Source organism: Elgaria multicarinata, chromosome 2 (assembly GCF_023053635.1).
Source record: "Elgaria multicarinata webbii isolate HBS135686 ecotype San Diego chromosome 2, rElgMul1.1.pri, whole genome shotgun sequence".
Taxonomy (NCBI): domain Eukaryota; kingdom Metazoa; phylum Chordata; class Lepidosauria; order Squamata; family Anguidae; genus Elgaria; species Elgaria multicarinata.
In genome coordinates this window covers 62813200-62837204 of record NC_086172.1, presented here as the reverse complement: position 1 = coordinate 62837204, position 24005 = coordinate 62813200, and the positions used below count along the sequence as shown (strand labels likewise).

At 41.5% G+C, this 24005-nt stretch overlaps 1 protein-coding gene across 1 annotated transcript in view; it reads right to left on the bottom strand.

Moving 5' to 3' along the window:
• Positions 1–21838, bottom strand: part of LYPD1 (LY6/PLAUR domain containing 1) — a 28477-nt gene extending 6639 nt beyond the window's left edge. Inside the window, exons 1-2 of the mRNA XM_063116611.1 lie at positions 21787–21838; positions 19600–19737 (exon numbers count right to left, since the gene is read on the bottom strand). Of these exons, the coding sequence (XP_062972681.1) occupies positions 19600–19737; positions 21787–21838 (190 nt within the window). The remainder of the gene's footprint in view (positions 1–19599; positions 19738–21786) is intronic.
• Between the last annotated feature and the right edge of the window lie 2167 nt (positions 21839–24005).

Genomic DNA, 24005 nt, shown 5'->3' with positions numbered 1-24005 from the left:
GTGTTAGATGTTGAAGAGTTCTGATCATTATTTGTGTTAATTCCAAAGAATCACTCCCATAAGGTATAGAATTTGGAGTAAAAAAATATATGCAAATGTTAAAATGGTCCAAGCATTCCATTTACACAAAGTTCTTAATCTGACAAAATTCTTACATTTTTGCTGATTAAGAGTGCAATCCTATGCAGAAAAATGTCCTACAACTCCCAGCATTCCCTAGCCAACCAGGGCATTGTAGGCCTTTTTTTCTGTCCAACCTCATCAATGACTTAAAGTGGTTTAAATCTGGTTAGCATTACTCTTTGCACCACTGCAGTTTTAATTCTATACTGAAGTTAAAATGAACCATGGAAGAGGGGTGAAATTCCTATGGAAGGGAATATGTAGGCCCATCATAAATGCATGAACTTTTTGATCAACAACATAACTTCTACAAAAGGACAGCATATGTTTATCAGAGGTCTTCCCTATATCATTGTGGTCTCTGCAGATAGCACCCTTCCACTGGTGGTTTTTTTTAATGCACCCTTCCACTGGTGTTTTTTAAAAAAATGCCTTTAGTTCTTTTTGACAACATCATCAGCAATAATACCACTATAAAATTTCTAGCACTTTGGTGTTTTGGTTAGCAGTAGATGAAAGTATTCAGAAGCTTCCCCAATGATCCAAGCAATAAAATGGAAAGGGTTTCTGCAGTTTATGATCATGCACTTTGGAAGGGAAGAAAGGGTGGTTCATATATCGGTAGGTCACTGGAAATTGTTCTGGAATTTACTCATTTATATGTGAAATTTGAGCTGCACTCTAGTAGCCTGGAATTTTGAACTGTTAAGTTAGCAGCCTGTGGGCACCATATCCTATCACTTTATATACCTTTAGAACAAGTTCAAGAAATGGAAAAACATAAAAGGCTATTGTCCATATCCTTGTGAGAAATTAAAGTTACTCAACCAGAAATTGCAACTTCCTTTACAATAATTCATCAAATTGTTTTTGCATTTTTATTCTTTTCATGTTGTTGTTGTTTTTCAAATCATAAACTACTTCAAGTCAACTTCTAGCTCCATCGCTGCTTTACTGTATTTAAAAGCACTAAAAAAAGCAATTTATTATAAGCTCTCCATGGTTTTACCTTATCTAATGCACTTAATTTAGTTCATCTTCTGCTTCCTTTGTAGTGTTACAGGCAACCGAAAGATTGGAAGCAATTTATTAATAAGAGAACATGCCCTACAGCTTTAGCATCTGAAAACTCTTCCTGAATGGTAATATATCTGGAGCTCTGAATTTATAGTATATAGTGAAAGTTAATAACATATACCATAATTCTTTTATTCACAGGCAGCCTTGTTTATCAGCAGTACAAAGGAGCTGGGTGCTTCAGATATGGGTAACTATAATGTCGTTCAAGACAAGCACGGACAGTAAAAAACATGCTATTTTTTTTGCAGCTGGGGGGGCAGTATATGTCCATGCCCCTCCAGCTAGAAAGGCTTCTTTGTTAACAACACATTAGAAGAGAGAGACTTTCTTTTAAGACGTTCTTTTAAGCCTGTCCAATGTTCTGTTCATTTTGGGGCACAGTCCTATGTGTGTTTATACAGCAAGGGGGGAAAAGTCCTACAATTCCCAGTATTCCCCAGCCAACAGGGCTGCCGGGTGTGCTGGGAGTTGTAGAACTTTTCCTGTCTAAATATGTATAGGATTGTGCCTTTAAAATACTATATTAAGGAAAAGACTGCCCCCACTTTAAAAAAAATAAAAATCCTATTCAAAACAGGAATTCATGCAGTCCTGGAGACAACCACTTGGATGTGTATACGTCATATATGAGATTTCATTCAAAAGTTAATGTGTACAAGATTGGAGTGTTGGGATCACTTTTATTTCCACTTTTCCAGTTTTGTCTCCTCACAGTTAATGTGCTTAAAAAATAGGGTTGAATCTTTAATAAAATGGGAAACCAAACAATCTTGTAATATACTATACTGTCTTACAATGGATACCAAAGATAATGCAAACATTAACGCTTCGAAGTTCCCCAAATAACAAATTAAACTTGATATTATATTAAATTTGTTTAATTTTTTAAAAAATATATGAATAAGTGAATAAAATTTCAATTTTTAAACTTTTCCAACAATGGGCAGAAAGTGTGATTCTTTAATTTTGATCCAACTAGAGACCAACTTCTTTTTTGGCAGGTGCTTCTCTTTCTATGAACCGCCCAGAGAGCTTCAGCTATTGGGTGGTATAAAAATGCAATAAATAAAATAAATAATAAACATGATAGCTATGTGAAAAACTGAAGATTAGTAGTTGATTTCTTTTATCATCACTGCATCTGCATTGTAGTAAAAAGTTCTCTACATACATTTCAGCTAATTCAGGGTCATAGTAAGGCAAAACTGAATGTGATAACAATAATTATAGATGTGACACATCAAAGCATTAACTACTTCGGTGAAATTTTAAGGTTAGTTTTCCTCTAGGTTTCTGATCACTGTGATGACAGTAACTTATTTTGCAGAGCTTTAGAAATGGCATTTATTATTCTGCACTACACTTTATAATGTTCCAGTTTCCTACTATATCATTCAAAGCGTCCAATTACAGTAATTGCTTTAATTGTACTGCAGCATTTTATACAACCCTGTATGCACAGGGAAGTGCCACTGCACACTAAACAAATTAAAAATATATATATTTACATATTAATTAAAAGCAATGTTGTAGGTGAATTCAATTGAAAAGGGGATTCAATAGCAAAGGAGAATCTACTTTCTAGACCATTAGACAGTATGGTTTTAAGTTATATACTTTTATCATTTTTTTAATTAAAGTATCTAATCTTGTATTGCTGTTTTTAGGGTTTTGCAAATGGTCTTGTAAAGCATATGCTGGGTGAATGGAGTAGAATCAAGGGGAAACATCTGCTTAAAAGCTGCACAATACTAAATGCTCAGAAACCTTGTTTTTAAAGGCAATCTATTATTTTATTTATTTATTTAATTTATATACCGCCCTATAGCTGTAGCTCTCTGGGCAGTTTACAAAAGTTAAACACAGTGAACATTAAAAAGTATACAAAATTTAAAACCATCAAAAATATAAAAACAACAGTATAAAACAGTATCCATTTTAAACAACAACAGTTCTGGGGTCCATTAAAAAACAAACAAACTTAGCATATGTTGTTAAAAGCTGTTAAATGCCTGGGAGAAGAGAAAGGTCTTGACCTGGCGCTGAAAAGATAACAATGTTGGCGCCAGGCGAACCTCATCAGGGAGACCATTACATAATTGGGGGGCCACCACTGAAAAGGCCCCCTCCCTTGTTGCCATCCTCCGAACTTCCCTCGGAGTAGGCACTCGGAGGAGGACTTTAGATGTTGAGCGCAGTGTATGGGTAGGTTCATGTCGGGAGAAGCATTCCATCAGGTATTGTGGTCCCAAGCCATGTAGAGCTTTATAGGTTAAAACCAGCACCTTGAATTGGGCTCAGAAATGTATAGGCAGCCAATGCAAGTGGATCAGAATCTGTGTTATATGTTCGAATCTTCTGGTTCCAGTTATCAATCTGGCTGCTGCATTTTGCACAAGCTGCAGCTTCCGAACCATCTTCAAAGGCTGCCCCATGTAGAGGGCATTGCAGTAATCTAATTTGGAGGTTACCACAGCATGGACGGCTGAAGCTAGATTATCCCTGTTCAGATAGGGGCGTAACTAGGCCACCAAACGGAGTTGGTAGAAGGCACTCCGTGCCACCGAGGCCACCTGGGCCTCAAGTGACAGAGATGGTTCTAGGAGAATCCCCAAGCTATGAACCTGCCCCTTCAGGGGGAGTGCAACCCCATCCAGAACAGGTTGAACACCCACCATCTGGCCAGAAGAACCACCCACCAGCAGCATCTCAGTCTTGTCTGGATTGAGTTTCAGTTTATTAGCCCTCATCCAATCCATTGTCATAGCCAGGCACCAGTTCAGCACATCCACAGCCTCACCTGATGAAGATGAAAAGGAGAAGTAGAGCTGCGTGTCATCAACATACTGATGACAATGCACTCCAAAATTCCGGATGACCACACCCGACGGTTTTATGTACATGTTAAACAGCATGGGGACAAGACAGACCCCTGCGGAATGCCATACTGGAGAATCCACGGAGCCGAGCAATGTTCCCCAACCACCACCTTCTGGAGCCGACCTGTCAAGTAGGAGCGGAACCACTGCAATGCAGTGCCTCCTACTCTCAACTCAGCCAGACGTTCCAGAAGGATACCATGGTCGATGGTATCGAAAGCCGCTGAGAGATCAAGGAGAATCAACAGTCACACCCGCCCTGTCTTTCTCCTGACATAGGTCATCATACAGGGCAACCAAGGCTGTTTCTGTGCCAAAACCAGGCCTGAAACCCGACTGAAATGGATCCAGATAATCAGTCTCATCCAAAAGTGTCTGGAGCTGGCCCGCCACCACCCGCTCAAGGACCTTGCCCAGGAATGGAACATTTGCCACCAGCCTGTAGTTACTAAGATTTTCCAGGTCGAAGGAAGTTTTCTTCAGGAGTGGTCTCACTGCCGCCTCTTTCAGACGGCCTGGGACCACTCCCTCTCGCAGAGAGGCATTAATCACTTCCTTGGCCCAGCCGGCTGTTCCATCCCTGCTAGCTTTTATTAGCCAAGAGGGGCAAGGATCGAATACGGAGGTGGTTGCACGAACCTGTCCAAGCACCTTGTCAACATCCTCGAGCTGTACCAACTGAAACTCATCCAAAGAAACTGGACACAGCTGTGCTCTGGATACCTCATTAGATTCTCCTGCTATAACACTGGAGTCTAAGCCCTGATGGATGCAAAAGATTTTATTCTGGAAGTGCCTAGCAAATTCATTACAGCGGGCCTCAGATGGTTCTACCATGTCCTTGGGGCTGGCATGTAGTAGCCCCCAGACAACTCTGGAAAGCTCCGCTGGGTGGCAGATTGAGGATGTGATAGAGGCAGCAAAGTATTGGGTTTTTTGCTGCCCTCACTGCCCCTGAATATGCCTTACTATAGGCACTTACCAGTGTTTGGTTGCATCCACTAGGAGTTCTTCTCCATCTGTCCTCAAGCCATCTCTTATTTTGTTTCATTGCTCTCAGCTCTGGGGTATATCACAGAGCTGTACGAGCTCTACTCAGGAGAGGGTGCTCAGGAGCAATCATGTCAACCGCCCGGGTCATTTCTGCATTCCACAGATCAACCAGGGTTTCGATAGGAGAGCCAGCCCTATCAGCTGGGAAACTCCTCAGAGCCCTTTGGAAACCATCCGGATCCGTTAGTCTCTGGGAGCGGACTTAATAGGTCCCCCACCCTTGCAGAGGGGAAACCTCAGCAGGCTAATTGGAAGCTAAGGCTAATGCCTTCACAGCTATGCCCCATGATGACTAATTATGTGCAACTGTAATGTGCAATCACAAATTGTAATTGCTTACAACATGTCCTCCATGCACCTACACTTTCCCATGGTATTTCAGGCCCAAATCCAGGTGGAGAGGATGGATTGCATGGTCCTGTATTGTCTTCTGAAGCAACTTGAATGTTGCATAGCTGATCCATGGGTGTTTGTTGCTTACATCAGTAGCAGGCGTGACAGGTTTAGTGGGAGATGCAGTAGGAATGAGAGTGGCATTGCTGCTAATGTATGGTGACCATATTTTGGAAACCAAAAAGGAGGACAACATGGTCAGCCCCCAAGGGGGCATGCTCATCAACATGTCTGGTCCCAGGGGGCATGTCCAGCACCAAGGGGGTGTGCCCACCTGAACATAGCCCTGGTCACATATCTGATTTTACAGCACACAATTAAGACAAAACTGTTCTACATAACATCTTAATGATAAAACTCTTAAAACATTCTGGGTGGCAAGCTACAGGTACATCTGGGTTGCCTTCAGCCTCTCTCTGCCTGCCTTATGCCAGCCAGCCAATATCTCCAGCCTCAAACAATCCCCCCTCTGCCAAAGTCTCCCAACAGTTCAACCAGACTGTGCACTTGTACCCTGTGGCTGCGGGTAGGGTGCCAGCTTATAGCTTGGTCGCATCTGGTGACTTTTGTTTTTTTTTTAAACTCTGACAGCCGCCACTGCCTGCACCAACACTGGATTCTGAGACACTCTTAAAATTATTATTATTATTATTATTATTATTATTATTATTATTTATTATTATTATTATTATTATTATTTATAGCACTATCAATGTATATGGTGCTGTACATAGTAAAAGAATAAAACAGCAACACCCTGCCACATAGGCTCACATAGGCTTAATAGGCTCTGTGTGGCACGCCAGCCTCTCGGGGCTAAGCTACCGCCGCCTCTGAGTTGTGATTCTGTCTGAAACTGATGCCAGCCAAAACCTCCTGCCCCAAAGCCTGCACCAACACTTGATTCTGAGAAGGCTCTGTGTGGCATGCCAGCCTCTCAGGGCTCAGCTACGGACATCTCTGAGTTGTGTCTTCAGTCTAACTCCATCTCTAAGAAATATGCCATCCAACCAAAGCCGCAAATCTATCTATTTTTCTCTGACATGCACTTCAAATGTTCTGCATTGCATGCCAGCAGTTCAGACAGAGCCTAGCTCACAAGTGAACAAAGTGAAATGGAAGGGAGAGGGTAGTGAAGCAAAGCAATGACATGCCAGGTTCCAACATCTGCAGCAACAGGACATCTGCAAAGATGAGAGCCTCTCTCTCGACTGGTACCTGATTGTTGATCATGAGAGTTTTTCTCTAAGGATGACTGTGGCATTACCCACATTTCTGTTCTCTTAGGTATGTCTGCGTGAGTATGTCTAGAGAGTACAGAATGTTGGACTGAGTGGGTGTGGCTGGGGATGCTATGGACAAGAGGGAGTAGTATATATATGGGGGAGCTGAGTGGTCTGAGGTGTTCAGTTGGGGGGATTGGGTTTGGAGGGTAGATGTGTTTAGCTGTGTGATTTCTTGTCAGGAGTTGTGTGAGGAGTGAGTGAAAATAAGATCATTGCTGCTGTTTTTATCTGGTTGAGCTTTTATATTGTATTTTATACTATGGTTTAATACTGTTGTTTTATACGTTGAATGTTTTTAATTTTTGTGAACCGCCCAGAGAGCTCCGGCTATTTTGCACATTACATTAAACCTTCAGCCTGCTATATTCACAGAAAAGCCTTTTCCAAATCTCCTTACCTTTTCCCTCTGTTATAAGGGAAAGGTTATACTTTTCTTTTTACCCCTTCCTCAGGTATTTAAGTGGTGGTGCTTAGCCTGAGGGAGGTGTGCACGTCAAAACCTTGTGTGTGAGGTGGTGGCATCACAATGACCCTTCATTGCCCATGATGTGGAACTCTGAGAAAAAGGCCTCTAGCCCATTCTGTTTTGCCCTACGGGCTGCTTTGACTGACTTTTCTTTTTCCATATTTTGATCTGTGGACGCCTTGCCTCTGCTGCACTCTAGGTGCCCGACTGCCCACCAAATCTGCAACAGGAAAGGTGCCCTGCTCGCCCAGCACTTCTTAGCTAAAAACTGGAGATCCCCTTGATGCCAAGGGCTGAAACTGCTCAAGTTGCAATACCCAAAGAGGAGGTTTGACAACCTGAGCTTGAAGGATATGGCTCCAGGGGTTCTTTTAAAAATAATAATTTAAAAACCTAGAACTTTAAAAAAAAATCCTTAAAAAATCAATGGATTAATGGATGTGCTTTAAACTTGTTATGGCTAAAGCCCTACTTAAGAGCTATCATAGTGCCAAGTTTCATCTCTTTACCTTTAAAAATGAAAATTTTCTTTTTAAAAATAATATTTTAAAACATCAAACTTTTTTTTTAAAAAAAGCCTAAAAATCAACAAATGAACAGATCTGTTTCAAACTTGGCTTGGCTAAAGCCCTACCTAAGTTCTATCATGGTGCCAAGTTTCATATTTTTACCTTTAAAAATGATGGCGCTCTAAGTGTTTTTGTTAATTCCCATTAAAGTAGATGGGAGGATGGGGAAAATCCAAATGTTTCCTCAAATTTCAAAATTCCCCTCTCCCAGATTTGTTACCAAAAATCCTGACAATTTTTTCCTGTCATATGGTCACCCTATGCTAATGACTTCAGTTGTGAGATTTGAAGCCTTATTTTCTAGCACCATTTAACTGATGATAGCACCAGTAATGAAAACAATGTCTAAGAAAGTTTTGAAAATCACCTGCCCATTCCATAAATTTTTAAGAGACATCAAAAAATGGTGCATCTTGACAAGACTGGCAGTAGGAATGCACTGATTTTGAGCATGAATGGGTTGCTTTACTATTTTTATTTCAGGGCATTTATGAATCAGTGCCTCCTCTCTTCTAAAAGCGCTCACTGGGAATAACAGGAGAGTGCAAGTTTCTTAATCTGAATTTGGAACTGCGATATGATAAACATTTTGAAATTTTTACCAGAAGGTATGTGGTTATCTTGAAACCTAAGATACTTGGTGGGGTTAAAGTAGAATAAGAAGTTAGACATGTTTATGAATGTTAGCCCACCCATCTTTTCCAGTGTGAAATGATGTCATTAGGATGCAATTTGAAGCAAGGAAGAGGTGTGCTTTAAGACATGCTTACCCATTCCACTTATCACCTTTTTTCAACTGCAACACTACACCACTACACTACTGGTAAAAACCTAAAAATGTTCATCATGTTGCAGTTCCAAATTCAGATTAAGAAACTTGAATTCTCCTGTCATTCAGTTTTACTGCAACGCCATGCCAAAACTTCCTCTGTAGCAAGCCAGCATAAGGATGGCAAAGAGTGCTAGAAGAGTGTGCCCCTGTCTAACTTATCCTGTAGGATGTAAATAACATACAGCCATGGTTCAATGCACAGGAAGATTCCTCTGTCAATAAACTAAGTCTCAGATGCTTCATGAGGCAACACAGGGTGTGGGGTATCTTTTCTGGTCCCAGGCACTCTATCCTCCCTATCTGGATTTCAGCCTGAAAAACCAATGAAAAATGTGGGTGCACAGAGTGTATATTGGGAAAAATCATATTGCCCACCCACCGCTCAGGAAAAAGGAGAAACACTGTTATGAGAAAAAAGTAAGGGCCACAATTTTTACAAATAATCAATGGTCTACAAAATGGCTACAAACTGTGTGGAAAATTTGTAAGGCAAGACAGAATCTCATCTGCAACAAGATTATGGGCAAGCCACCTCAGCCCCAGACAGAAGCCCTCTGTCTATGTTGAGGGAGGCCCTCCCGGTTCACATTCCTCAAGGCCCAAGACTTTGAGTGCATCATGGATAATAAAGGCTGTTCACCTCCCATCCTTGGGCCCCATAATCCAAAGGAAAAGGCATGGAGACCACCTTTCACCATAAAGGTGTCTCTGGTTGCTCTTCGGATATGTCTATAGATCTTTAAACAACCCTGAATTGTGACCAAACCCATGCGAATCACCCAATTTTTCGTGAACCCATGCAGGATAGGTGAAAAATCATGCCCCCAAGATCTTAACAGGGAGCACGTAAAATAAAAATCCTACCTAGCTCACAAGGCAACCAACAAATGTCTAAACTAACAGCCATGGAGGAGAAGCAAAGAGGCCAAACGAGGGGTGGGTGGGTGTCTCTGGCTCTTATAGCCCAACAAGCTCTGCTGCCCAGTGCCATCCACATGATGATGATGCGTAGCAGTTCAGCATTCACCTGGCTGCACCTCAACTCCAGAGGTGCATGCTAAGTGTCACACCCCACCAGCCAGCCGCTTATGAGCCAGGCCACGGGGAGATGACAATTTGTGACATAGCTCAACATAATCTAGGGTGACCATATGGAAAGGAGGACAGGGCTCCTGTATCTTTAACAGTGGTATAGAAAACGGAATTTCAGCAGGTGTCATTTGTATGCAGGAAGCACCTGGTGAATTTCCCTCTTCACCACAGCAATCAAAGCTGCAGGAGCCCTGCCTTCTTTTCTATCTAGCCTAGCAGCTTCTGCAGACAACTGCACGAATGTTATAAAGCATTATAAAGCATATAAAGGGAGAACGCAACCGCGTTTGAAACGCGTAGGCACCTGGCACTTTAATAAAACTTTTACTAATATTATTGTTGAAGATTACTTGGTTCCACCCTTGCCTTTGGCTATTTTTTACTCTTCTTTTCTATCTTGTCATTCTAGTATAGCTCCTGAAGCTTTAACTGCTGTGATGAAAAGGGAATTTCACCAGGTGCTGCATGCATACAAATGACACCTGCGGAATTCCCTTTTCTATACAACTGTTGAAGATACAGGAGCCCTGTTCTCCTTTACTTATGGTCACCCTAAAATAATCCCTAATCACAGGGCATGTCGGCTAAGGCATTAGCCTTAAGGTCCAATTTCCTTACTTTGTAGAGAAACTAGATAGCATTAGCTTAAACTGGCTCAGTTGTTTTGTTTTAAAAAATAAAATCACTAAATATCTATGCGGTTTGAATGTTGATAATCTCCTTTCACCAACAGATTTGAATCCGCTTTCTTGCAAGTCGATTTAAATGATACCTGGGATTATAAACATTAACTAATCGTAATCATGATTTCTTTTGAAAGTGCACACTTATCTTTCCTTTTTTCAGTTATACTCCTCAAACAATAAATGCAAGTAACCATGTTTACCAATTAGAACAAATTGATACCAAGAAGTCACCAACTAGGCTGTCAGCTTTGAGTTACCCATCAGGCTTCTTTATGCTGAACTATAATAAATAAGGTTCAAGAGCTGTTTATTGGAAACCTTTTCCTGCAGTTTATAATGAAGGGCATGGGTTGCAGAACAAGGCTACAATTTATATCCTGATTACTAGACAGTATGTCTCATTAAATGACATACAACTTAGATCTGAGTAAGAAACTATGATGAAGGATAAGTCCAGTTCTGTCAGAAGGCCTCACTTCTAAGTAATGTGCATAAGATCAAAGTTTATAGCAGCTGCAGTTCCAACCTCCCATCTTTTTTTCAAAGACATAAGGTTTACCTTTTGAGTAATGTTTTCTTTGGAATTACATCTCTTTTCTCCTTCTCTCTCCTCTTTTCACTGTTTTGTCTGACAGGCACAAAGTCAACAGGAGCCATTTGCCTGCTCTCTTGCTATGTAAATATCTTCTGATTTTCTGTCTTGCCAAAGTTTTTTTTTTATTAAGTCAATGTAATATAAACCTTGTTGCACAAGTAGTATGGCATGTACCAGTATATAACTAGGCAGAAACTCAGCAGACAAGAGTTCCCTCCCTCCCACTCCTAACTCCAGAACATAGCTAGGATGAGCCGTAGGTTAAAAAAAAAAAAAAAAATGAAGATGCCCCCTTTATGTTTACAGAGTCTCTGGAGCAGCCACCAGCTCAGGATCCTTACAACTATTAGTTCTGGCACAGAACTGATACAATAACCCTGCAGTATTACAGCTTATGGAATGATTCTGAAACACACAGACAAGTCCTTAGCTGAGTAGTTGTGTGCAAATCAATAGGTACGTCCCTCTGTGTTCAGAAAGGCTTACTTATGACTAACCCCGCATAGGATTGCAGCATCTTTTTGCTTTTAGTTCCTTATTCTTCCGTCATCAGTGATCTATCTGTCAGGCAGAATGATGCACTCAGCTCTTAGAATTACCTTTATTCTTTTCTCAGTTGACTATTCCTAGCTATCCCTTCCTCACTGTCAGAATGCTACACTGGGCATACTTCACTTATGTGATAAGAAGATCCCATTGACTTGAATGTACTGGGTCATTTAACATTGAACTAAAACAACAACACTGAGCTAATCTAAAAGAAATCCAGCCTATTTACTGGCTATTTACCATACTATTTCCAGTTCTCTAATGTCTCTTTCCAAGATTCCCTAGAATGCCCTCCCCCAAATCTTAATGTTTACAATAGAAAAACGTCTATGCCAGTGTGGTGTAGTGGCTAAAGTGTTGGACTGGGAGTTGGGAAATCCAGGTTCTTGTCCCCAATCGGCCATGGAAACCCACTAGGTGACGTTGGGCCCGTCACAGACTCTCAGCCCAACCTACCTCACAGGGTTATTGTGGGGATAAAATGGAGAGGAAGAAGAATGCTGCCTTGGGTTCCTTGGAGGAAAAAAGGCAGGATATAAATGCAATAAATAAATAAATAAAAATATCATGATGATTTGTTTGCAATACCAAAGAAGGAAGCAAGCAAACCAGCAGGTGTATTTTTCTGCCACACACACACACACACACACACACACACACACACACACACACATATATATATATATATATATATATATATATATATATATGCTTTTACCAAGTCCCTTTCAGTGTACCAGGGAACTGTAAGGATAAGCTCATATTTTTCTTCAGCCCTTTTCCATCATAACAGGAAGACTGGGTTTGGAGGGAGAAGGCATCTCCATCTCCCTTCTATGCTTAAAGTTGTAGGATTCCTGAATAGGGTTATATTCTCGCAACCATCTGAATGAGCATACATTCAATATAATGTGTGAATATCCCTAGTGTGATGCCCACTCCCCACACAGAAAAGAACAGCAGAAATTGGGGTCTTTGGTAAACAAGAGCATAATGTCCAAATGCATCCATTCAGTCTACCTTTATTGGGTTCTGAACCGAGTCTTGCAAGTCAGGCCATGGATTTTATTACAAGAGAAAATGCTTTTGTACTTCTGTATTAAAATGCAAGGTATTTGTTTATAATATATTTAGTAAATTTATATTGCCCATTTCCTCCATCACAGAAGTCAAGGCAGTTTACATGGGCAGTCTGCCATCCAGACACTCACCAGACCTGCTTTACCATTTGATTTACATGTAAAAGTATATGCATGCAACTCTGTTCTTCAATTTACTTTTAACCGCAAGCAGCTTTGAAATCAAGTTCTTAAGCTCATTTTGAAAATATCGATATTGGTAAATGATATTTTATTGAAATTTAATTAAAATATACAACTCTAAACTCACTTGTTTTGCTGAAATTCCATTGAATTGTTCTCAAGAGTGTACATGAGAAAATGTGTAAAAATGTCTGTAGAACCTGGCTCCGTATTAGATTCTATTTTAATTTATTTTGCCTTTTCCAATGCATTCCATTACAATTACCAGCAGCGACTGTTTGTAGCTACAAAGTAAAGAGGCATTGGCACTTTTAAAGTGACTGGAATCGTACTCTCAAAAGGATAGCCTTCACAGTTTGTAACTCTGTGACAATGCATTAGCATGCTTTCTACAGGTGCAGATAGTGTCAAAACCTCAGAACCACAGAGTTGGAAGAGTATTTTGTGTGTCATTACATCCAACTCATGCTCTGCAGCTGAATACCCTTATGCCTACATCATTGTCCATAATTAGCCTATAAATTAATGCCAATTTGCCTTTGCCTCTTTTAGAATTTAGTAGAAAGGGTTGTGTATGCCTAATGAGGTTCTATTTCTTCGTCTGCATAGTGCCAAAGGATACTTGTGGATTACTTTTGGTTCTCATTTGTAAGTGAACCAATGTAATTTGCACTTCCCAGATTCATAAATGGATCAGAATGCAGTTATCCTTTGGTTTTTGCACATCTCTGGTTTTTGCAATACAGTTTCTGGTTTAAAAAATGTACCAACACATATTTTTTGGATAAAATGTCTTTTAGGGGAGGAGCTTTCTTCTTCTCCAGTTCTCAACTGTTCTGATGCTTCCTGAAAACCACACCTCCCCATTCCACAGTCTTTACTGGGTTAAAGAGCCATTTGTCAGCTAGTACTAATTGGATACAACTTCCCATCTTTTATGTGTTCTTTTGTTCAAAACATGGGACTCTGAAGTGGTTTTCGTTATTTGATTCTCGAATTCACAAGTGACTTCCTCCCTGTGTATTCTGCATAACCAGAATATAATCCATCACATATACGTTTGTCCATTCTTTTCACTAGGTTTATAATTTAAACTCCGTCATTCTCCTTTCTCTCTGAACAGTGTATTTCTTTTGATTATGAGATGAAACTACCTTGCATCATTTGTCAAAATGCCTACCTGCTAAGACGTATACAATGATTTTTATGAGTCTAATATGTCATTATTGTGTACTACATGGGCTCATTATTGACCAAATGATCAACAAAGCTTGGTATGTGGTGCAGGCAGCTTTAGTGGGAGGCAGAACTACCAAAAACTGGTTGGGGTAGTTCATGTAAGCAACTTCCTGCTTACACAAGCTGCTTCCATACAAGTTTTGCCAATTTCCCCCTCCCATCACAGCCGGATCAACCTCAGGGCTAAGAGTGCTGCAACCTCCAACCCAGCATCTCACAGGGGCGACTAGATAGTACAGATTCTCATCTTTCAATTAAAGAAGAAAGTCTCTAGCATTTGTACAACCTGAGATATGTGGCAAAATGTTCAGGCACATTTCAAGCATTTCAGGAGAAATGAGACTCCTGTTACCACTTTTCAGTGTGTCTAGCCAATGAGTGAAATTGCAGATGTGATCAACATTTAGCCTCTGATTTACAGAAGGAACATCCTGGTTCATTTTAACCCCTTCTCTCTCTCTCTCTCTCTCTCTCTCTCTCTCTCTCTCTCTCTCTCCTAGGAAACTACTTGTGAATGCACACAAGAAATTTGAAACAACAGCCTTACTGAGCTTATTGCAGATTCACCTACTAGTGATGTCTCTTTCTCTGTGGATCCTCCCATTTCAGCAAGAAAACAGCAACACACCAACTCCCCAATAAGTAAATAAGAATGTTTAATATTTCAGTCCAAGTTTCTTTATCCATTGAGTTATTTCTGTGGCATACTATAATCTGAAGGCAAGGAAAAAGATGTGGAGGAAAAGGATTTAGGCTGTAATTCTAGTTACACATACCTGATAGTAAGCCTTATTAAACACAATGGGACCTTTATCTAAGTAGACTTTTATTATTGCATTTATATCCCACCCTTTTTCCTCCAAGGAACCAAGGTGGTGTACATAATCCTCCTCCTCTCCATTTTATCCTCACAACAACCACCCTGTGAGGTAGGTTGAGCTGAGAGTCTATGACTGGCCCAAAGTCACCCAGTGGGTTTCCATGACTGAGTGGGGACTAGAACCTGGATCTCCCAACTCCCAGTCCAACACCCTTCATTTAGGTGTAGAACCCAGTGAACACAGTGGTACTTACGTCTAAGTAGACATGTACAGGGTAGCGATGTTAGCCTATTGCAGAAAAAATAACAAAGAGTCTTGTGACACCCTCACTGTTTACAATCCCCATGCCACATGCATTGTATATAAACCTGAAACTCCCCATAATATTCCATACATCCTTTCAAAAAAGCTAGAGTCTACAAAACCTTATACCAGACTAAATTTGTTTGTCTTTGAGATGCCATAAGACTCTTTGTTGTTGTTTTCTCTTAATAAAGTTTCATTGTGTTTGATGGTTGTGCAGAAGATGGAGGCATATGGGTGGGGTATATGAGAAACAAGAAGATGTTCTTTAAATGTTTAGTGTTTAATATCAGTTATAACAGTTCATGTCAGTTTTAGGGCTCTATCTCCAGGGCCTCTATAAGATAAATTTCCAATTGGGGTACTGTATACATTTTGTCACTAGTGCATATACAAGTAAGTCAGTATACACAGACAGCATGCAATGCACAGTCGGGCCATTTTACATGCTAGGAAGGCTTATTATGAAGATAGTTTCAATACAGGCTTCCCCATTTCCTGCATACAGAAATAGAAAACATAAACACACACACACTTTCTCTACATTCATTCACAACAGTCAAATAGGACAACAGATGGACACATATGCAACATTTGGCTGCCTAACCTACCTCAGAAGATTGCTGTGAGGATAAAAATGGGGGAAATCACTTATTTTGACATTGTTTTTTTTAAAAAAGGATTTAGACAAATTCATGAAAAATAGCTCTATTCAGGTCTATCAGCCATGATACCTAAAAGATAGTGCGACTGGCTGCATAAAAAGGCCATCCTAGCCAAGACTATTATTGTGTTTTAGATAATCACAAACATTAATAAATAGTTTTGATTTTGCATAAACATAATTAAGCTAAAAAAAGAAGCATCTCAGGACTTGAGTTTAAAGGTAAGGAGAATTCTGCTTTGATGGATACCTTGTAGGGGGAAATGGCTTCAGTGTGTTTCTTTCATTATTTTATCTTTGTGAAAGTTTCACCACAGATGTCAATATTCAACTTAATGAATACTAACAAAGAAAGTAAGAGAGTAACGTTATTGTCACTGACATGTAAAGAATGCCACAGTATGTAAAGAAGTGATCCTATCAGTTGCAAAAGAGACAATTAGATAAATATATATTGCAAGTAGCAGTTCACTGGATCAATCAGGTTACTAATTTAGACCATAAACTTGGTGTCAGTATGCTGCTTTTCACTTTTTACACTTGCAAAAATATGAATTTTCCTATTACCCAGAAATAGTTTAGTCTATAAAAAAATAAGTCTTTTGACTCTACTTAGTTAAAGTGTGTGTGTGCATGCATGCAGAACTACAATTTTGCACATTATTTTATTTTATATATTGGGTGAAGATATTCTAGCTCAGTGGCTCTCTTATTAAATGAAAATCAATATCTGAAGCCTTTAGTGCTAAACAAGTATAAAGGTAAAGTGAATTATAAAATGGTCTGTTAAACAAATGCTGAACTGTGAGTAAAAATGTGAGAATACGGCATTTTATTTTGCACATATGTTTAAGCATCGGTTAGCAAATTCAATACAGGTTGGACTAAAGCAAAGCACACTAACACTTTAATCCTATGCATGTCAACACTAATAAAAGTCACATTGAACTTATTCCCAGATACATGTTTATAGGACAGAATAAAAGTCCCATTGAACTTATTCCCAGGTATGTGTTTATAGGATAGCAGCCCAATGTACATCACCTTAGTTCACGATAGTTCCACTGAAATCTATGGGCTACTGTAGAGTAACTTGTTTGAGCCCTGCACTCAAACACTCAAACTTGTTTCACAGTACCTGGTGATCTAATTAAGCCTTAATTTTGGATTTAGCTACTCATAATCCTGTTTTAAATACATGTATAAGGAAAGAAGTCCTATTTATGTAAATTGAATTTTCTTCCAAATAAATATGTTATTACAGGCTTTATCACATTGATCTCAATGGACTAAACTGGCTTAAAATCAAAGTGTGCTGTTGGTTTCTGCTGGTTGGTTAAAAACTGGGTTGTCTTTGATGTGGGTAACAATATATACTTTTAATGAAAATGTCATCAATCATAGAATAGCTATGTTAAATGTCAGAACTTGTACCTATTATTTTAAAACTCCTGATCTAAAATGAGAAATGTCTCCACACATATGGAATGATGGTAGTCCATACTGTTATAACTTGGTGCAAAATGCACAGGTTGATAAAAAAAATCATTAAAATATTCCCCTTTTATGGAAGCTATTACTAATCAATTTTTCTGGAGTGGGGAAGGCACATTTATTTCATTCTAAAAGTTTTAAGATCCAATTAGAATGGTTCTTACTTTGAACTTAACATAGTCATGGTAGCTTAATCAATCAGTTTGAAAATCCAGTTGTAAATCTGATTTTAAAAAAACTCTGAAGAATCCATCACTTAAAAACCATGGCATCCAAAAAGGTTTAAGTAAGCCATTTCAAGATAAAGGAGTTCTGCTGGCACACATTTTTCTGCCTCGCTAACCTTCAGCTTAAAAGATTACCGATATGGTTAGTGGGAGGCTGTTAAAGTTTTAAAATGTAAGTTAAAATAAAAATGTTATGGTCATCAGAAGCAATACTAGGAACAGTATAACTAAGGAAAGCATTTTAATATTTCTATTGGGATTGGTTTGCAAAAGATTTTAATAGCCTTTCGTTCCATCTACTAAAGCCCGTTTAATACACACACACTTGCACAGTATATATTTGCCTTGTATCTGAGTGAGAAAGCCTTTACAACTGCATTTCAGATACCTGTCCAAAATTGCTCATAGGTTCCAAAAGTACGTCAGAAGGGCATAATTATCTTACATTTCCACCTAGTAGGGAGATTTCTGGATAGTATTAGGATTGAGAGGAAATGTTTGCTCTGAAAGTGTGTATGTTGAACTCGAGAATTTATTTTACGCACATTTTTAGAGAGGAGACACACATTTTACCTCCTACCCCATTCTTCAGAACTGATCAGTTTTTTAACAGTGCATTTAAGAAGGTTAGTGTTTGTGTATCTAGGATTCCTGCCTAGCATCAATAATGCACTCCCACTTTACTGAACTGATAACTGCTTTTCATTTTCACAGGCTTTAAAACACACTCTGAACAGCAAATGCAAATTCTGGGGGATTATGATTGATATAGTTATGGCCTTTATCACAAGAAAAAATAATATCTATTACAACTGATAGTTTATTACTGTAGATATTTTAAACTTAAAAATGTATATCTTGAGATCATATGTATGTCTTTCATCATCAGACAGATTCTAATGTCATTGACATCCATACTAAAGCATTCCTAGAGCAACAGGCCTGAGAAAACGTTGATTTCCTTCCCTACCCTTCCACAACAGATATTCTTCTCTAAGGTCAGTGCTATGAACTATTCACTTTGTAAATTATTATCTTGCTTTGATATTGTCTCAGTTTCACCTCTGTGGATTCAAAAGTTCAGATACCATTTCAGGAATGGTGTAGACTCAGTGCTTGTCCTTGGGCTTCTACGTATGTGGGCACATAGCTATAGTTAGTGATAAGAACAAATACCTACCAAACTGTTTCTCCCAGGTTTATCACTTAACCCAAAACTTATCTGACAGAAATAAAATATTAAATGCAGTCATAGGAGTTTTGTGGATCTTACGATATCTATGATGTTATTTTCAAAAACACAGACCTTCCTTGTTATACCACATCATTTGGTGTGCAGAAAGTCAGTTTATATCAATATTTTTAATCAGCAGATTGTCAACTATTTTCCCCCCCAAACGATACCATTGACATGAACTTTGTTACATAGGAAGTAGCTAAAACTTCTAGGAACCATATAAACAATTCCAAGGCAAGTTTTCTGACCTCCAGTACATTCTGTGCCATTCCATCACATTTCTTAATCTTATTTTAATGACTGTAGCCTCAGAGCTCCACGTTATTCTCTGTCGTGATCAGCCATTGTGGTGTATGAATTGCTAGAGTAAATAAAGGGAGCTACTAATTCAGTACATTTTCTAACTCAGGGGAGAAGGCCTGTGTAATTAACTGTAATGAGATTAAATGAACTTGTTATTAATTTACCAGTATTCTAAAGAGGCCTGAGAATTCTGATGCTGTTTTATTGTAGTTTTGTTAATTTCTTTTAAGTAAACTTCAGCATTTTCAATTTAAAGTGAAATTATCAACCTCATGACATACGGTAGAGTAGAGATGAATGGCACTCTATACATTCAAATCAAATTAAAGTAGTTATAGCGATACGCTTGAATTAAACGAAGAGCTGATTTAGATTGGAAAGAAAACGCAAAGGGGAGAGAAGATGGACAGTCCATAATGAGAGAGAATGGGTGTAATTTACCTTACCTGAACTTTGTTCCATTACTTCCTTCTGACACATATCTTGGACATTCACGGTGCAATTCACTATGAACTCTGGGGATGAGCAGTCATTGTTCAGCTGAAATTCCTCACACTGATAACACTGTATTTGCAAAGCAAAACCTAGAATAAATGGGGTTTTTTTTGTTTAGCATGTGTTATAAATGCTTTTGATACAGTAATTCTATACATATTTACATTAGTCCCACACTGAACATAATGGGACTAACTTCTGAATAGACAAGCATAAGATCACACTGTAAGAAAATAATTAGGAAGCAAGTTCCATTGATATGGTAGCACTTACTTCTGATTAAGTATGCTTAGGATCGTGCTATCTGCTTTGTTTCCCTTTCTCGTTCTATACTGTTGTTTCTTCTCTTTTTCTTATATGATTTAAAAAAGCCACACATGGTGATTCTGCATTTGGCTCCATTCTAGCCCGTTTAATTAAGACCATAGGGCTGACTGTGTCCAAGAGCAGAACGCTAAACATGGACAAGCCTCCTTATCTGATATTTTTGCTCGCAAGTTTTCAAACCCTCCTGGCTACAATAGCCAAAACTGCATCCAGCAGGGGGCAGAGTGAGCAATAATGAACAGTCACAAAATTGATCTGTTTTGCTCACCAACACGTCCTCTCTCTTTTCCTTCTTCAGGAGAGTTCTTTAAAAGCTCTACCCTTTTAAAAAGCAAACAATGGATGTTTGGGGAGGAAGTAACACTCCTAATAGATGCGCTCCAGAGCTTTCCTGTGCCAAAGGGTTTACTTAACTACTAATTAATTGCAAATGATTTAATTACTATTTTGCCATGCACAATTACAGCTGCATCCTCAGCAACCCTCTTTTATCATGTAAACGAGGTCTTTCTGGAAGTTAGAGCCAGGGCTAGGGAGTTTACCAGATTTACTATTCATCGGAGCTGTGCCGCAACAGTGAATCCTACTTCAAGGCTGCCTTGGGCATTACGGTGGCGACCAGTGGGGCTATTCCCTGTTAATCCATCTTCGAAGATAACTGCTTAGGACTGGCTCCTCCTGAACAGGAAAGAACGGTCGGCTCATGTTTGAGAGGGTTGGTTGGAGCAAAAGAGTTGCCTCGGTAGCCCGCGGGGAGCTGGCTTTGGTGCTGAGTAGGAGCTTCTAATGGGAAATCAGGCTGAGCCTTGGCTCGGCTAGTTTCCAACGAGGGGTTATTTTTTTCCTCCGCTTTCGAAGGTTGCCGGCGCAAGCCTTTTCTTTTTCTGCCTGCTTAGCCGAATTTCTCCCCAATTCAGTCCACGGCAAGTGGGGGCGGGGGGGCAGAGAGAAGAGATTTCTGGCTATTTTATTAAGGCTTCATAAAAGCTACCGAATTTTATGCCAGCTACACAGAATTAATACTCCTTTAACGTAGGTTGTAGCTGCGAAGGAACTACAAACTGTTCCAGGCTCAATGCATTTTGCAGGGGGGCAGAGCAAGTCCTCTGCTATGGGGAGTGCGAACAGGCAGCTGCGTGGAAACCTGAACCGGCGTCACCGCTCCCTCCCCGCGAATCTGGATCGGAAAAGGAGGACCTCAGACTTGCTCTGTGTGGGGGGGGGGGGAGGGGGTTGCATTGCCACGGCGTGCTGCAATCTGGCTGCTGGACCTAACTGAGCCCTCCGCGCCTGTCAGTGGCACTCGCAACGGGCTGCAGGCGGTTTCTCCGCGGATTACGCTCTGGTTACTCAAGGGTTGCCCCCACACGCATTCCTAGCCACCAGTGGCTGCTCAAAGCGATCCCGAGCGGCGCTTTTCTCGGCAAGCTGCATTTCTCTCCCAGCGCGGAGATAGGACAGGATCGCGGCGGTGAGCAAGAGCTCGGCTTTTCTAGGTGGCACCAACCGCGGGGAGCGGATCCGCGCATTGGTCAGTCGAACTGCGCCCACTGGCTCAAACCCGCAGGCAGGCGAGGCTGCAAGCGAGCGGAGCCGCCGCCGCCGCCGCTTCTTTCCTGGCACGGGGCTGGCTGGGCTGGGAGCTGCAGAGTTGGTGCCAGCAGCAGCAGCAGCAGCAGCTGTTGAATGGTAGGCGCGAACTTTGCAGAGTGGCTACGCGGAGTCCCTGGATCTGCGGGCGCCTGAGCGGAAGCTGGGCGAACGGGTGGGGCGCGCCGAGGTCTGGGGAAGGTTTCCCGTCGCGCTCTTACCTGGCGCCAGCAACAATCCCCAGAAAGTTGTCGCCACGGCGAGGAGCCACATCCTCTTGGAGCCGTCGGAGGGAGGGCAGGCAGGCAGGCAGGCAGGCGCTGGGCAAAGGGGCTGCGGGTCTCAGCAACAACAGCCCCGGCGAGAGCCGGGAGCCGCCGGGGGACTCGTGCACTTCGGCCTCGCCGGGCTGCTGCTGTTGCTGCAGCCTCTGCGGAGAGGAGCTCCGGGGGCACCAGGCGACGCCTGAGTCCGCATCGCCAGCCTAGCCCGGCGCCCTTCCTCCCGCTCCGACTCCCTCCAGCCTCGCCGGAGTTGAGAGACTGAAACTACCGCGGAAGACGCCGAGCCAAGAAAAAGAGAGCGAGGGGAGTGGGGGGCGGGGAGAGCGAGGGCCCCGGCGAATAACCCCCTCCCCTTCCCTAGGACCACGTGATTGCCCTCCCCCCCCCCGTTTCTTGGTTTAGGGCGAGAAAGTTTATGAAGAGAGACAGAATCTTTACGATTCAAGAAAGAAGGGGAAGCCCCTCCCTCCCGCCTCGCTTCAAACCCCTCCAGCCCGCTCTCCACAGCAGCGGGGCGGGAGCCTGGCCACTCGCGCTTTGCCATTAGCCCTTCGTTCAATTTCCACTTGCTGTAGTGACTCTGTAAATCCTCAACCGCAGCCCCCGGGCTGACTTCTATGGGTGTGGAGAAAGTATGACACCAATCTAACACCCAGCGATACAATAGCTCCACGGAGTACCAACTTTAAACGTCTGGTCTGTTTTCTCTTTTGCGCAGGCTGTACATTGGCTGAGTTCGGAGGAGACGCTAATCAACCGGGGGAGGGGAGGGTAATAGAAACAGAATGGGAAACAACCGTGGATTACCGTGTCGTCCAAACTCAGCCCCTCTCTCTGGGTCGGGGAATCGCCCCTTCCCTTGACATAAGGGGCAGTTTCCTAAAAAAAGCAAAAAGCACGGAATACCATAGCCAAGGTGACTTTTAGAGTGGATTAGCTACCTGTTACCATCAATCACTTCCAAGTCATTTTGCAGTTAAGAGTGGTTAATGGAGGCTTTCCCCTCTCACCCTCCACACGTTTATGAGCGACAGGAGGCTTTTGGCTGTGAGAATGGGTACATTAATTGGGCATAGAAGTACTCTGCACACACGCAGAGTACTTCCTACTACACGCAGCCCGCTAGAATGTACTCTTGAGGGTGGTTCATTCAGGTACCCGCGACATCACCCTCTCCTCGGTCCCTACTTCCCACCCTAAGCTGGGGAGTGTGCGCAGAAGGCAGGCGGTGTGTTCTGAGCCTCCTCCCATCCTAACCGGCGAAAGTGCCCTTTTGGCTCCCTGGAATCTAATCGGAAGAGCCGGGCGCAGTATTTCTAAGCCTGACAGAGCTGGAAACGGGCACCGTTCCCTTTTCAGGAGCTGGTGCAACTGCCCTTCTGGAGGCGAAGGAAGGAAGGAAAAGAACTCTGCTGAAAGCGGCGTATACAGATACATACAATAAGGATCCAAATATGGGATGATTGCTTATGATCAATCCTTCGCTCATGACCCGTTCAACTGAAGCAGGAACAGCATGGCCAGAACATTTTCTGACAGGTGGGGATGGGAGTAACTGAACCGGATCAGGAAATAATTTGATGTTAGTGAGACGTGTGTGTGTTTGTGTTTGTTTGGGGCATCACCTAGAGAGACGATTGGCAGGTCCAACCAGGCGCGCACACACACACCGCTCTTCATTACAGAGATGTGCGTTAAATTCAGACAAAAGGGGTTTAATGCCAGCTGGGTGTTTACATGCCCTTGTCTTTCCAGGTAGCTTTTGGCAACATTTGAGGCAGCAGCTTGTTGAACTGCAGAGAAGGTAAAGGATGCTACCACGGGAGGGCTGGAGGCGGGTGGGCGGGTGCTTAGAGTAGTAAGCAGACAGACCTGCTGTGATTATTGAGATAGGATAAATATGCAGGACGCTGAGTCTTCTCCTAATCAAAGGAAGCCCAGATTTTTATGCCTCCAAGAGAAAGAGCCAAATCTCCCCCGCCAAGCTTTTCTTTACAACCTTGAGGGCTAGAAACATTTTTTAAAAGTATGTGGAGGGGGGAGAGAAGGCAGATCCGTGAGATGCCCTATGCGCAAGTGATATGTATAGTTAATTGCTTAATGTGGTTACCAATCAGGAAGTCTCCAGTTCCCATTTCGCCTTTGCCATGAAATCG